Source organism: Ciona robusta, chromosome 3 (genome assembly GCF_009617815.1).
Source record: "Ciona robusta chromosome 3, ASM961781v2".
In the NCBI taxonomy this organism is placed as follows: domain Eukaryota; kingdom Metazoa; phylum Chordata; class Ascidiacea; order Phlebobranchia; family Cionidae; genus Ciona; species Ciona robusta.
In genome coordinates this window covers 4822988-4838747 of record NC_143237.1, presented here as the reverse complement: position 1 = coordinate 4838747, position 15760 = coordinate 4822988, and the positions used below count along the sequence as shown (strand labels likewise).

Genomic DNA, 15760 nt, shown 5'->3' with positions numbered 1-15760 from the left:
CCTCATACGACAAACATCATAGGTTTCATTAGATATAAATTATAATACATGTATGAATGCATTCTGCCTGCTGCTCCACAGTCACCAATTACTAGAACTCGTTTTGTTGGTTACTTCTGACTTGGTTTTGATCGAGCTCAGTCGACCGTTGTAGTAAAACGGTTAATTAATATGGTAGGGTGGGGGAAGATGGGACACCTTTTCGTCTAGTATTTTCTTTTCCTTTGGTAGTAAATAAAGAACATTCAATGACTTATAAAACTGTATCCTTACGACTTCCACAGACTGTTGTTAAATGTTTAAAACACGATCAGGCTATTTAAATATTACGTGTTGAAGGCGTCTCTCCTACCCATCCTACTATATTATGCTAATTAGTTTAAGCCATGCTCATTCATTAGATCTTTGTTCTCTTTTTGTTGTGTTTTCCTTCACAGCAAGAACATAGATTTGTTGGAGCACATTCACGTAATCTACAAATGGGCATTTTTAAGCAGTCCGTGCACTTTCTCTATCATGCCAATAATTGCATTAAAATTGTTTCCAAATATTTAAAATGGGTTGAATATCTGCCATATCAGAACTCAATGCATTAGTTCTAAGATTTTTACTTGTGAAGTCCATATATCTGGTGCTGCCTTGTCAGTGAATCAGCAAAAAGGTCGTCCAAAAACTTTCGTTTAAGCAGAGGCCAATCTGACTACAAATGTTATTTCGTTACGCAAATGATCAGATATTTTCGCTAAACTAATAAAAATTCGTCACTCTACACTATACAATAATTTCCATGATCCTCTTCCGTATATAAACATAATAAAAATGCCTATATACGGACTATGTCTTGCACTGTTATACTGCACTGTCTGACTAAACTGTAGCGTACTATCACTTTAGTATAGTATGATTAAATCGTGATAAGATTGTCGAATAATTCTGTTACATTATTGTTTTTGGTAATCATTAAAAGGGGATTCGTGAAAAGAAAGTTTAAAAAGAAGTTTTTTTTTGGCCAAGTGTCCTATTTACCTCCACCATACTATATGTTTCAGTTTGTTTACTAAACCTAGCAACACATAAAAATTATGCAGAGTAACTTCAACTTTAATTTTCAACACGAACTTAGTGGTAGGCCTACCTTTATATATCACGTTTTAGCTTTTCCCTCAATACACAACATTTGATTTTTCGTTAGTATGCGCCTTTAAGGTTGTATTAGTATGTGCATCACATACTTCTGTTTCAAATATCTTAGTAGCATAGGGAAGATGGGACACCTTTGTTACATAATTTCCAAATAACCTTATCGTGTTAAACAATTAACATAGGTCTATGGAAGTCGCGAAGATACAGTTTTATAATTCTTTGAATGTTCTTTATTTACTACTACTATCCGGACGAAAATAGAGTTTTCCCATCTTCCCCCCTTACTGTATAGTAGGGTGGGGGAAGATGGGGCACTTTGTCAGACGAGACTTTTTTTAAATTTTCTTTTGGTAAGGTGCTACTTTTTAAAGCTCGCTAAATCACAGTAAAGCCAATAATTTTTTTTAGTTTGCGTGTGCGAACGATTAAACTAGTTTCATAGCTTCATAAAACAACCTTGAATATTTCGTACAGTTTGATTTTGTCTCATAAAACTAGTTTTAGTTTTGTAAAAAAACACTGAGATATAAGCATGAAGAAAATAGGCAGGGGTCAACATGACTTTAATTTGAGATAAAAACAACAAAAAATATTGGTTTAACGTTATTTGTATGAAGTTTACATGACAAAGAAACTAGCACAGCCTGTTTAACTCGGTAGGTTAACTACAAGTTGCAGAATACTGCTAATGTAAATATATTTCAATTTAGAGTCCCATCTTCCCCCACATTGTAGTTTTGTATGTTTTCATACCCAAACTTTGAAAGATTTGCTTTTAATTTAGTAATTTATACCTCAGCGGGTTTTTAACTATAAGATACTGATATAATAAAAAGATAATATTTTGAAAATATATTCGAAATTTGGTCATTTGCACTTGGTGATAATTTATAAGAAGTGGCCTGTGCCAAAAACAGAGTAGTAATACCCAATTTGTAGCAAAAATAAAAACTTTATCAATAGTTATTATCAATTTTCTGTTATTACATTTTCATATACATTTGTAGGATACAAAATGTATCCATTGATGTTCGAACATTACCCATTTACGTTCAAACAATACCAATTGTTACGCAATAGCATAATGTATATCGGTAACATGTGAAAAACTATAGCAGTCGGGCAAGAAAATGAATGTTTAGACCTAATTTTCAAAGCGTACAGTATTATTTCGTGTTATTTACGTATATTTCTATTCATAAATACACTTAATTATCAAAATTAACATTGATTTTAAACTGTCCCATCTTATCCTGTGTGTTTTCGAATTTGTAAAATTTTACTTGTTGTGCGGATCGGTGAATAACTCTTCGTGTGTTTTATTATATTTTATTAAATTGGTGTCAATTAATAAAGGAATTATAGTACTAATTCGTGGTATTAACCAAATATCGTCATCTATTTTGATTTTGGAAATATTTGGCAATATGTGCTTAAGAGACCCATCTTCCCCCATTGTACTATATTACTTGCATAGGTGAAGTGAGAATGTCGCTGATGTTCTTTGTCACAATATATGTCATTGCATCCTACTATATAGCTCTTATATTGTTGTGCGATCAATACGACCTATACTTCCAGCAATAAGATAGAATGGGTATGTTCTTGACGGCACTCCCAAACAAATTAAAATAAAAATAGTATGAAATATAGTACTGTGAAAATTGATGTTTTAATGACGCAACCTAATGCTGTATTAAAACAAGAAGTTATTCCCCTTAATCAATATGCAACTGTTTATACAGCTCCCGGGTCTACATACAACATTTCGTTTTGACACATGTTATTTCCATTTATATCTGCTGTTTTAGTTTGAGTTTTGAAAGTTTGCTGTTTCGACTGTCTCGAAATCTTGACGTGGTAGCAGGTGACAACAATTGCATATAAAACAACTGCACAAGCAACCATCACTGCTGTAACACGAAACATCCACTCGCTTCCCATTACACTAAAAATGTGACCTCCAAGGAGCGCCCCAGTGCTCCAACCTGTGAAACGAAAGTAACGAGATATTATACTTCGGTACATCAAACCTATAGCAATTGTATTAAACAAGAGATCACAGATCTAATGAATGAACACGTTTTAAACTAATTAGCATAAGATAGTAGAGTCGGGGAAGATGGGACACCTTTAACACATAATATCCAAATAGCCTGATCGTGTTTTAAACAATTAACAATGGGCTGTGGAAGTCGTGAAGATACGGTTTTATAATTCATTAAATGTTCTTTGTTTACTACCAAATGAAAAGAGAAAACAAAATGAAAAGGTGTCCCATCTACCCCCACCCTGCTATATTAGTAATCCTTTTACTACAACGGTCGACTGGGCTCGATCAAAAACAAATCTGAAGTAACCAACAAAACGGGTTCTAGTCGCCATTGGTGACTGTGGAGCAGTAGGCAGAATGTATTTATACATGTATTATAACTAATGAAACTTATGACGTATGAGGATTGAGTGATTGGTAAAGAACATGTGTAAATACGCTTTGTACAACTCCTGTACCATGTGGTTATTGTAAACTTACACTAGTTAACGTTGTCGTCGCTTAAAAACGTTTGTTTTCATGAATTTTGACGAACCGTAATCACGCAGTAATTAGGTAATGTTAGAAGTTAATATTAATCATATGATGTTGAATTAAAAATAATGTTTCAATTACGATTAATGAAAATACGGTATAAGAGTAGTGCATTTAATGCGTCCCCACAAATGCTAATAGTGCGATTCAGTCGTGAATCGTTGTGTGGATACACGTCGTTTCCCGCCAAACTCCAGACAGTGTTTCCGTTATGTAAAGTGCATGAGGAAAGTAATCGTTAATTAATCGCTCATCGTGCGGTTTTAAATCTGAAAATTCAGTCTAAAAATTATAAATATATATTACGATTTGATGATCAAGAGATAAAAGAAAAATGCTAGAACTGAGAATTAGGATAAGTGCGGAAAATAATCACCCTATCAGCAACAACAACAACAAGAGATCACACAGATCTAATGCATGAGCACGGTATAAACTAATTAGCATATTATTAATTAACCCTATCACTACAATGGTCGACTGAGATCGATCAAAAACAAATCAAAAGTAACCAATAACAAGAGATCACAGATCTAATGAATGAACACGTTTTAAACTAATTAGCATAAGATAGTAGAGTCGGGGAAGATGGGACACCTGTAACACAAATTATCCAAATAGCCTGATCGTGCTTTAAACAATTAACAACGGTCTGTGGAAGTCGAGAAGATACGGTTATATAATTCATTAAATGTTCTTTGTTTACTACCAAATGAAAAGAGAAAACAAAATGAAAAGGTGTCCCATCTACCCCCACCCTGCTATATTAGTTAATCCTTTTACTACAACGGTCGACTGGGCTCGATCAAAAACGAATCTGAAGTAACCAACAAAACGGGTTCTAGTCGCCATTGGTGACTGTGGAGCAGTAGGCAGAATGTTTTTATACATGTATTAACTAATGAAACTTATGACGTATGAGGATTGAGTGATTGGTAAAGAATATGTTTAAATACGCTTTGTACAACTCCTGTACCATGTGTTTATTGTAAACTTACACTAGTTAACGTTGTCGTCGCTTAAAAGCGTTTGTTTTCATGAATTTTGACAAACCGTAATCACGCAGTAATTAGGTAATGATAGAAGTTAATATTAATCATTTGATGTTGAATTAAAAATAATGTTTCAATTACGATTAATGATAATACGGTATAAGAGTAGTGCATTTAATGCGTCCCCACTTAAATGCTAATAGTTTGATTCAGTCGTGAATCGTTGTGTGGATTTCTTATCTTATATAACACGTCGTTCCCCACCAAACTCCAGACAGTGTTTCCGCTATGTAAAGTGCATGAGGAAAGTAATCGTTAATTAATCGCTCATCGTGCGGTTTTAAATCTGAAAATTTAGTCTAAAAATCTGAAAATTTAGCCGCCCTATCAGCAACAACAACAACAAAGCCAAGAACAACTGTTCGACGAAAAGGATCTATATGACCACTAACGTGTTCAATAACCAACAAAGCGGGTTTCAGTCGCCATTGGTGACTGTGGGGCAGTAGATAGAATGCATTTATTCGTGTATTATAACTCATTAAACTTAAGACGTGTAAGGATTGAAAGTTTGGTAAAGAATATGTGTAAATACGCTTTGTACAACTCCTGTACCATGTGTTGACTTGTAAATTTACAATAGTTAAGCTTGTCGTTGTTTAGAAACGTTTGTTTTTGTGAATTTGCATAAACCGTAATCACGCAGTATTATAGGTAATGTTAGAAGTTAATATTATTCATTTCGTGGCGGCTGCACAATGATTTATTGCTAGCGGTAAACTAAAAGAGCGAAGAAACGAGAGACGCGGTGTTTATACCGAATTACCGAAGATAACGATAAGAAAAAGGCACTCGTCTACGCTTCGGTGCACACACGCTAATTCTGCGGTTTTAAATCTGAAAATTTAGTATAAAAATTATAAATAATAATATGATTTGATTTCAATCAAGAGACTAAAGAATAAATGCTAGAATTGAGAATTGATATAAGTGCGAAAAAAATCGCCTTATCAGCAGCAACAACAACAACAAAGCCAAGAACAACTGTTCGACGAAAAAGGATCTATATGACCACTACCGTGCTCAACAACAACAAAGCCAAGAACAACTGTTCGACGAAAAAGGATCTATATGACCACTAACGTGTTCAATAACGTGTTCAATAAGATATTGCGATTCATTCGTTTTATTTTAATCGTGTTTAGTCCGACGAGGTAAAGATTTTGTGAATTTGGTTTTATCAGGCCTGCATTATGTGAGTAAGAAAGTGCAATTTACCTATCCCATGCGTCGTTGTCTGCACAACAGCCATCGTAGTATATTCCAGCGAAGGTGGACTGATCACCGATGCGTAACTGCATATCACCGACCAATTCATGCCCCATGTAATTCCATATAACACGTCGACCAGTATTATTTGCCAAGCCGCAGTTATCACGGTAAACAAAAACAAACGAAGCTGTAAACATAATTTGTTATCTACAGAACCAGTATTTAAAAAGTAAAAGAGAAGTTTTAAAATATATCTTACGGTAAAGGTCATCATCCCGAAGATAAGCACGATTTTGTGTCCAAATCTCCTAATAAAATATCCGGATAGCAAGTAGCATGGGATGTCCGAGAGTGATCCGACAAGTGAAGCCATGCCAAGTACGAGTGACGATGCATGAAGCTTTTCCTCCAAAAGCCAGTATTCGTAGCTGCAACATAATTTTAAGTAGTTCAAACTGGGACGTATTGGTTATATTGTGACTAACCTGAAAGTGACAGCATGAGCATATCCGAAGAACAGGGCGATAAATATCAGAAACGAAAGTATCTGGCCGTTTTGAAGGATTACCTGCATAACAGTGCTGCAATAACGTTTTTCCTTGCATTGATATAGTAGGTAGGGGAAAGATCGGATATCTTTTCATCTTTTTTCTCGTCCCATTTGGTAGTAAATAAAGAACATTCCATATAAATTAAAAAAAAACATATGTCCTCACGAGTCCCATAGAACGGTGTTAATTGTTTAAAACACGTTATTCTCACTATGTTTATATACCTTTATATTGGAGAGTGCGATAGGCTGAGACTTAGAGTTTGATATGGCAAGTTTTGAAGCCACAACAGCAGAAGTTAACCAGAAGAAGAGAGCTCCGAAGAAAGCGGGATAAAATGGAAGGTTTGACGACGATGGATCAGCCATGTTGGATGAAATAGTGTCTAAAAACAAACTTGTTAATATTTTATCCATTTTATTTTTATTTTATTTTAAAAGCCATGCCGCGAATCTTAATTTATTCGTGTCGCTTACTATACAAAGGTCCGGTATACATAACTCCTGATTAAAAATATAAGGAAGATTTAAAAGAGGGTATGTACTTTTGATGGTCCCAATGATAAAAGCGGCTGTACCGAATCCGATGGAGCCAAACAGTCGTTGTTGGCCAAACTTATGGCTCTTGCTTTTGCCCAAAATGGCAAAGGAACTTGCATCAATGGCTGGCGTGCATCCCGGGTAGAACACAGATGCCAATAAGAATAAGCAGAACATTGACCAAAAAGTAATTCCGTAGCGATCAACCTAAATAAAAATACAAGATACAAAGCTACACACGGAGAATTTGCTTTAACCTCAAACCTGGTCTTCTCGTTCTTCAGCATCATCGCAGAAACCTGCACAGGAGAGCCCAGAATGATTTAATTTTATTGATTTGATAGCTGAACAATCACAAGGTTCAATGATGAATTGGAATCGATGATCTGAATAGTTGCTGACATCCTTTATTTCCACATTGGTTCCAATGGAGGTATTGCTGGTGCATTTTGTCATGATTTTTTCATGATGTTGGTTTACGAAGCTGGACTGGTTGGTCAAACTACTTCCGTAGCAAACCAATCCAGTCGAGTTGGTTACTGCAATGTGTTATAAATCAATTTAAACCTGTGTGTCAGCCTTACAACTTTTCGCTTTATTACCAAACGTATTCTGTTGTTGTTCTATGGGAACAAAAGCCATGCTCATTGCTACGATGGCAGAACAAGCCAGCAGAGTACACAGAACCGTCTTTGGCTTTCCGGTTTTGTCAGCAACCGCTCCACTAAGTGGTGTGGCCACTACACCAACCGATCTGTGTAATGCCCACAACATACCGGTTTGCTTCGTAGACAAACCAAGATGTTTCATGTAGACAGATTGAAACACCAAAGTTGACGCTTCACCTGAAAATATATTTATACACTTACAATACATCTTTGATTGTAGTTTTAAACTCTTAATGAAAGTATTGAGTTTAACTACCTACGTGTTAAAAAATAGCCGTCGCCGTGGTGTAGTGGTTAGCGCGCCTGCCTGTAACCATTGGGTAATGGGTTCAAGGCTCGTCGCTGCTACCATTGTGGGCGTATGTGTCCTTGGGCAAGACACTTAACGACAACTGCTCCAACCCAGTGGTCACTAATGGGTTGTCCAAATTATCAGCCATACATAAAAAAATTAAAGAATCTAAAAAAAAATAATCACCCACAAAGTAACATACATGGTAACTCGTAAGCTGACACGAGGTGTTAAACCCGTGTGATAACGACTGTCGTTTTCCGGCCACGCGAGGATAAAGTACGTTACATTCATTCACACATTCAAATATTATGTTTCATACAACTGTTTTTTACTAACCTGCAATGAAAAAGTAGTAGAGCACTTTTAGGGGCAAATACTTTGGATCGCATTTCCAGCTGCTTTTCTTCTCACTTTTGGAGTCATTGAGTGCAGATGTTGCCTCCATTTCGTCCCAGGACTCGCTGGTATTATTCATTGTAATTGTGAATTATCGACTACTTTAATATTTTACCTGTAAACATAAAACATTTGTTTCTTTAATTAATATAAAATTGTTTCTGTTGTACTGTAAATGCATGATTCAAGGCTCGCTGCAAAACAGCGTTAGCTCCAGGAGTGTCTATATATATATATATATATATTAAAAGTGCGGTCAGCCGGTCACCGAGTATTAGGTTTGTAAATCATCTATTTCCTATACAACGTCGACAAGATTTACTTGCGGTGGCTTTTTAAATAAAAATGCTATTATTTGGCGGCACATGGCTGGCTTCATATTGACATTTAACAGTTAATCATTGAACTCAGGTGAACTTTATACCAAGCGTAGTAATTTCCTCGAACAATATTATTAAACATATAAATCTGTAATATGTAATTTCAGACAGCCCTTATTTAACATATATAATTATTTTGTTTAAAACCAATACAAATACCAGCTTGATACATCGGCAATCGGAAAACAAAATACTTTATAAATATCAGCAATGTGCCACTGTAATTTGACTTTTTTTTTATATGGGGCTGGTTTAGCACCCTGATGTGAACCAATAAGCATTCGTAAACAACAATCGAAATTACTACTCATAACAATTAAAAGCAAGACTTAAAAATGGCAATTTCCCCAATTCCCCAATTTTACTAATCCGTATAGTATTTGCAAGTAAAAATTACATAGGCAAAAAATGTTTCAATTTTGCAATTATAATTTTGAATTTAACATGTAAAATCGTTTGACATGAAAAAAAACTAGATTGAGCATTTACACACAGCAGCGATACATATAATCATCGAGAACTTATTGTATTCAAAGTTTTTCATTTATTACCTGCTTCTTTTAATTTATTACGAGTCTTTCTTAAATAATCGTATTTCTTAAATAACTACTTTTCATATTTCTCGAAATGCAAAGCCTATCTTCTGCTACCTCCTTTCCCCAGATAGAATCTCCAATCTGGCTATCCAGATGTTTATTGCCATTATGACGTCATGGCTTTTGTCTCGCAAAATCAGATCCTTTAGCGACCAGACGAATCGTGAAAAGTAATAGAGTATTGATTAAATAAAACACTCTTCTTAATCACTACCAACACAAAGAAGCTGAAACTGTAAAACTGCTTAAGATTAAGATAAAGCGTGAAGTGCCCTACAAAGTATAACCACTGTTACGATGATGGTTGTTATCACCTTTCAAATAAAAGCGCTAAGCGACTTTCTTAAATGATTCATTTTGTTTGGCTTCTTCATACCCCCTTTGTAGGAGTGGATATTAATAAATAGCCTGCATACCGCAAAATGCTTGAGTCGTGCATCAGCGTATGCTTCTTCGTTAGTAAACAATAGAAGTGTTTATGTTTTGGTTATACCGTAAGCGATTTTCTTTAACGACTTCACCTACCATATCAGGTTAACATTTACACTAGTCATGTATCATATATAACGATGTTGATTTTTTTTTTTTTTTTTTTTTTTTTTTTTTTTTTTTTTTTTTTTTTTTTTTTTTTTTTTTTTTTTTTTTTTTTTTTTTTTTTTTTTTTTTTTTTTTTTTTATATATATATGCAGTAATAATAACAACACAATACAAATATGGAAATATTAAAGGACTTGGCGGTAAACAAGATCTAAGTTGACTGGATAACGGCTGATAAGCATATACAGCTGTACATAAAAATACAGTTTAGGGATAATACATAAGTACGGGAGCGTATAAAAAGGACTAAACGGTAACAAAGGAAGGTTCTAAAGAAAACCTGACCACTTTAAATGGTGTTTCGACAATGTGTGGTTATTAAAAGCAATGATGCGTTCAGATCGTTTAACAGAGGCGACTAGATTAGTAAACGAAAGTACAGAAGGACGGTGTTTTTGCACTTTACTACGATAAATTACAAATCTAGCGATCAGAAGTAAGCAGTTTAAAAGAAGGTCACGGCGAACACCAAACAATAGATTATCTCGTTGTAGGGCTAAGGGTTGTCTTAGTTTTGCTGCTAACCAGCCTTCAACATTATGCCAATAAAGTTTAGTATATGAGCAATTGTAAAACAAATGTATAAGCGTTTCTCGGGCATTACTACAAAAAGTGCACAAATCAGAGTCTGTTATTTTAAATCGGTGCATGTCGACGTTTGTTACAATTGCCCGAAGGTTAAATTTCAGTTGAAAGGACCTTAGGCGCGTTTCAATCGTTGAAGTGAGCGTGTTTCTGTAAATGTCGGACCACGCGGCGTCTTCTATGTTGGTACTCACGTCTTCTTCCCAATGTTGCTGGGCTTTAATTGGTTTGGTCAATTTAAATTTTAGAATCGTCTGGTAAAAATCTTTCGTAGAGTTCTTGTTGTCGAACCATTTTCGGCTTCTCAACTCTTCTTCGTTGGTTTGTGGTGTAGTTTCCGGCGAGGTTTGAAACCAATTGTTTGGAATCGCTGTGACTAGTTTTACGTATCTGTTATACTCCCATGCTGATTTGTGCAGGCCGTATTTGAGTGCCATTGTGGCAAATGTCAAGACGTTTCTATTGTCTGATAAGATGTCCCCATATTTCATTATACCCCTTTCTGCCCATTCGTCGTAGAATATTGCTTTTCTTTTGATTAATACATGTTTGTTTAACCACAGCGGTTGATGTTGTGTTGGACAGTTGTTCAGTTTAACCGTTTTCAGCCATGTTAGCAGGTCGGCTTGCAATGCTTGAAGCGGAATGAGCGATTTGTACATTTTGTTTTGCTGCGACAAATTAGACCCAAGAGCTGCTGATAACGTATGTAAGGGAACAACGTGAGTTTCAATGTCTTTCCAAGGAGCACTATAGTCTGAGTCGAGTAGCTGTTTAATTGATCGACTTCTGAGCGCAGTTATGTAGGATCCTACATCGATCATGTTGGTTCCTCCATTTTCAAAATCGTTCACTAACACCGTTCGTTTTACTCTTTCCCAGCTCGATCCCCAGAGGAATGTGAATATCATTCTATTCAGTTTTCGCACGAATTGTTCTGGAACGAGAGCTGGTACCATGCTGAGCTTGTATAGTAGTGAAGGGATGATTAAACTTTTAATGATTGTGACTTTACCCAGAAGTGTAAGTCCACGTCTCGACCACATGTTTATAATTCGTTGAATGTTTGCTAGGCTACTGTCGAAATTTAGATTAAACAGTGTTGCTTTAATGTTTCGTATTGGTATTGTTACTCCTAGATAGGTGAAGTTGTTAACCGGCCACGTTAGTTTTCTTCCATTCAATGGTTTGTCGGTGCATTCCCTTTTTAAGCCAATGTAAAAAGCGTTAGATTTGTTGCTGTTCAATTTGCATCCAGATAGATCTCCGAATAGTCCTAGGATTTTCATTGCATTTGTAATTGATTCTATTGAGCCGTCAGTTATAACTAGGGTGTCATCCGCATACATTGACACCTTGTAGCTGATTTCATTGATGTCGAAGCCTTTAATTTGTTTACACCGTTGCAATGCTAGGCCGAGTGTTTCAATCGCGAATAAGAATAATGTTGGCGAGAGTGGGTCCCCTTGTCTTACCCCTCTTCTAACTTGAAAAGATTTAGACATTTTATTGTTGTTGATGACAACTCCATTTGCATTGTTATATAAAGTAAAAATCATTTGTAGAAACTGTGGTCCGAAGCCAAAGTTAACCAGCGTCCGCTGTATAAATTCCCAGTTTATTGTGTCAAACGCTTTTTTCATGTCGACTGCGAGAAGTGCTCCTGGCAGGTTTACTGCATCTGCATAGTCCACAATGTTGAACAACAGTCTAATACTGTTTCCGATATAGCGCTGTTTCACGAATCCGTTTTGCCAGGGAGAAATGACCGAGGGTACGATTGCTTTCAGTCGATTATTAATAACACTTGATAGTATTTTGTAGTCCACGTTCAGAAGTGTAATGGGGCGGTAACTATCAGCGAAACAAGTGTCCTTTCCTGGTTTCAAGATTAGCGTTATTAATCCGGTGCGCGAACTTTCCGGGAGCGTTTTGTTTTCCATTGTCCAGTTCAGACAGTCCATGAAAAGATCCTTTAGATCGTCCCAGAAAGTTTTATAGAATTCTGCTGTGTAGCCGTCAATACCAGGGGACTTGTTGTTTTTCATGTTCATTAGAGCCGTATAACATTCCTTTTCCGTTACACTTTCTTCACATCGTTGTGTTTCGTCTTCGCAAATTTTTGGTATAGGTAGGGCATTAACAAAACGTTGTATACTGTTGGCATCCGTATTCGATGGGTTGGAGTACAGTAGTTCAAAGTACTGGCTCAGTACGTTTAAAATTTCGTCCGAATCTGTGACTTCCTTATTTTCCTTCATCAGGCAGCGTATGGTTTTACGTTTTGCTTTTTGCCGTTCTAGCCCGAGAAAGTATTTCGTGTTTTTCTCTCCATGTTCTGCCCATTTTGCTCGGCTTCTTGTGATAGCTCCTTTGGTTTGGTTTATGTTAAGATCATCCAGTTGTTTTTGGAATGATCTAACTTGATCGTTGATGAGTTCTCTATGTTCTGGTTGAACGTTACTGAGTTGACCTGCCAAGCGTGAAATTTCATCTTCAAGTGCAAGTTGCTTTCTTTGGGTATTTCGACGTAGTCTCGAGCTATATTTGATACATATTCCTCTTATTACCGCTTTCATCGTGTCCCATATTGTTGCTGCTGATACTTCATCGTTTAAGTTAAATCGTTTAAAATCGGCTATTTCCATTTTGATTGTTTTAACAAAGTCTTCGATTTTTAGTAGCGAATTATTAAATTTCCAGTATCCGGCTCCACGGTTATTGGATTCTAACTGAATCTTGGTGTACGCAATTTGATGATCGGAGTGAACACCTGGTATAATTTTAGCAAGTATTGTCGTATCGGCTAAGCTTTTTGATATAAGGGTGAAGTCTATCCTGCTGCCAATAACAGGTGATCTGCTGGAGATCCGGGAATATTCTTTTTTATCTGGATGCATTAGTCTATATATATCATATAGGTCAAATTTAGTCATTAACTGTAGAACACATTCTCTTGCCTTGCGGTTGTGGTGAACTGACGCACCACCTATCTTGTCCATATGGTCTGAGAGAATCGTGTTAAAGTCACCAGCGACGATTAAATCACGAGACGAAAGTGTTGAGAGTTGTTCGGTCAGGTTTTTCCAAAATGTTTCCTCGTATTGATTTGGCCCGTACACGTTAATAACTGTGATTTCCTTTTGGTTGATAGTGACTTTTGTCAGCAGATAGCGGCCTCCCGGGTGACTGATAGCATTAGATAAATGAAATTTGCAATTCCTCTGGAACATGGTAGCTACACCTGCTGACCGACTGGTTCCATGAGAGAACAATATTTTTCCACCCCATTCGAGTTCCCATTGTTTGATCAATTCATTTGTACAGTGAGTTTCTTGCAGTAAAATAATATCATATCGTTTATCCTTAAGAAATTTAAAGACACTTCTTCTTTTTAAGTTTTTTCTAAGTCCACCTACGTTGAAAGAAGCTATTTGTAAAGACATATTCATATATATAATGGTATATACCAGGAGGATTATTCTTCTTTATTCCAAACGACTTTACTTCCGCATTGACACAAATAAATGTGTTCTTCGCTCAGAGCTTCCGTGGTGACGGTGCTACACTGACAGTGTATTATTTTTCGTGTGCAATTCGTGTTGTCGCAGTTCCGATTTAGTGAACATGGGGGTACAACGTTTAACTGGCCGCAATAGCACGATATATACTTTTGCGTACATTGAGGGCAGTCAAATAATTCGTCTGGTTGCTTGCATTCGGGAATGAACTCTTTGCAGCACGGCAATCTTAGCAAATCTTCCGCGCAGCATGCACATTTTGATATCTTAGCGGTGGAAAGTTCTAGCCATCGGTCCTCACTGTCACCGCAGCAGGGCTTCATGACGATTTGAGTTTCTTTGCAGCTTAGACAGAAGAAAGTTGTTGTGTCATCCAAAACAAGGCCGTCCCTTTTGCAAACCTTACAAGTAACCGCGTATTGTTTTTTACTTAAGCTCACTGTTTTTGGTCTCGGTTGGTTGGAACTCGGGCTTGTTCGGTCGCGCTTTTTTGGTTTGTTTCTCGATTGTAGTAAGTCTTTGTCTGGGGCTGCGTTTGCAGGCAGTTTCTGATCAGTCACATTTTGATCTTCTAACGAATCCACCAGTACTTCTTTCGAAATAGTTTCAGAGTGACAAACGTTTTCAACTTGAGGCTGCTGATTGTCCCCAACTTTAGAGTGACTCGTGGGCGCAGGGAAGTCTGCCTCTCTCCTCGGGCAAGAAGCGATTTTGTGGCCAGTTTCGTTACAGTATTTGCAAGTTTCCTTTTGTCCGTTGTACTTAACATATAATTGATATCCATCAACCGATATGTAGCTTGGAATCGGATTCTCTTTCAAAACATCCTTTGCCATAACTACAATACGTAGACCTGTATCCATTCCCCGCTTGTCTTTTCTCCTTTTGATCGCATGAACTTTACCGTAGTTTTCTTCAAGATAGCGCGTCAATCTGTCATTTTCGAGTGGTATTGGCGTCCACCCTATTGCAACCGTTGTTTTGTCAGTCACAAATAAATGTATAGCGTATACGCATTCTACTTTAAGCAATTTTTCTTGCAATTCTAGAACGTCAGTCCTCGTTTTGCATGTTGCCTCAAGCAGGTTCCCTTTTCGTTCTGATATGCCTTCTAGCTTTGTTGTTGAAAACTTTATTTTATCCAACAAATCCCATATTCCTTCACGGTTTAAGAGAGTAGCCGTTCTGAATGAGATACAATGTGGTCTAAGCTTAATTCTGCTTGTTGGCCTGGTCACTAAGTCTTGGCTTACCGCAGTGGCATAGGAGCGTCCGCTCTCCATGCTGTCCTGAGACGAATCCAATATATGACGATGTTGATTTATCTCCCGGTCTCTACCATTAGTATAAGTTTTCTATTTTATCGCAAACTAATTACCGATTCTGCCAAGCAGTGTATAATGTAACAGTGTGTGATTCATACAACTGTTTATACTAAACCATTTTCCGACTTTGTTGAAATGCGTGTTCCTTCCTGTTGTTTTTTGTATGATCGCGTTTGTTTTTATTTTCTTTAATGACGTGCTTTACGTATGTATTTCGTTAATTTACATAAATACGTTTCGTATAGTTCATTTCGGTTTGTGGTTTGTTCCGTAAATCGGTAGGCACTTTGTATATACTTTCTTCTGTAGTAG

The 15760-nt window shown here is 36.6% G+C and overlaps 2 protein-coding genes across 2 annotated transcripts; both read right to left on the bottom strand.

Annotated features, from left to right (window-relative positions):
* Positions 1-2673: 2673 nt before the first annotated feature.
* Positions 2674-9644, bottom strand: LOC149738372 (major facilitator superfamily domain-containing protein 6-like). The gene is made up of 10 exons (XM_089875858.1): positions 9375-9644; positions 8384-8558; positions 7687-7929; positions 7349-7623; positions 7090-7291; positions 6770-6930; positions 6480-6562; positions 6254-6422; positions 6001-6181; positions 2674-3131 (listed from the first exon to the last, which is right to left on the bottom strand). Exons 2-10 carry the CDS (start codon positions 8520-8522, stop codon positions 2881-2883), a joined length of 1704 nt encoding a protein of 567 aa, XP_089731984.1. The 5' UTR covers positions 8523-8558; positions 9375-9644; the 3' UTR covers positions 2674-2880.
* Positions 9645-14079: 4435 nt separating this feature from the next.
* Positions 14080-15417, bottom strand: LOC149738371 (uncharacterized). Its single transcript, XM_089875859.1, has one exon. The coding sequence runs from the start codon at positions 15404-15406 to the stop codon at positions 14081-14083; it is 1326 nt and encodes a 441-aa protein (XP_089731985.1). The 5' UTR covers positions 15407-15417; the 3' UTR covers position 14080.
* Between the last annotated feature and the right edge of the window lie 343 nt (positions 15418-15760).

Coding starts and splice junctions, on each gene's coding strand:
- LOC149738372 (XM_089875858.1), bottom strand. CDS start 8,522: ATGAATAATACCAGCGAGTCCTGGGACGAAATGGAGGCAACATCTGCA. Junction 7,930..8,383: donor CTACTACTTTTTCATTGCAG/GTTAGTAAAAAA, acceptor ATATATTTTCAG/GTGAAGCGTCAACTTTGGTG. Junction 6,931..7,089: donor TATCATTGGGACCATCAAAA/GTACATACCCTC, acceptor GTTTGTTTTTAG/ACACTATTTCATCCAACATG.
- LOC149738371 (XM_089875859.1), bottom strand. CDS start 15,406: ATGGAGAGCGGACGCTCCTATGCCACTGCGGTAAGCCAAGACTTAGTG.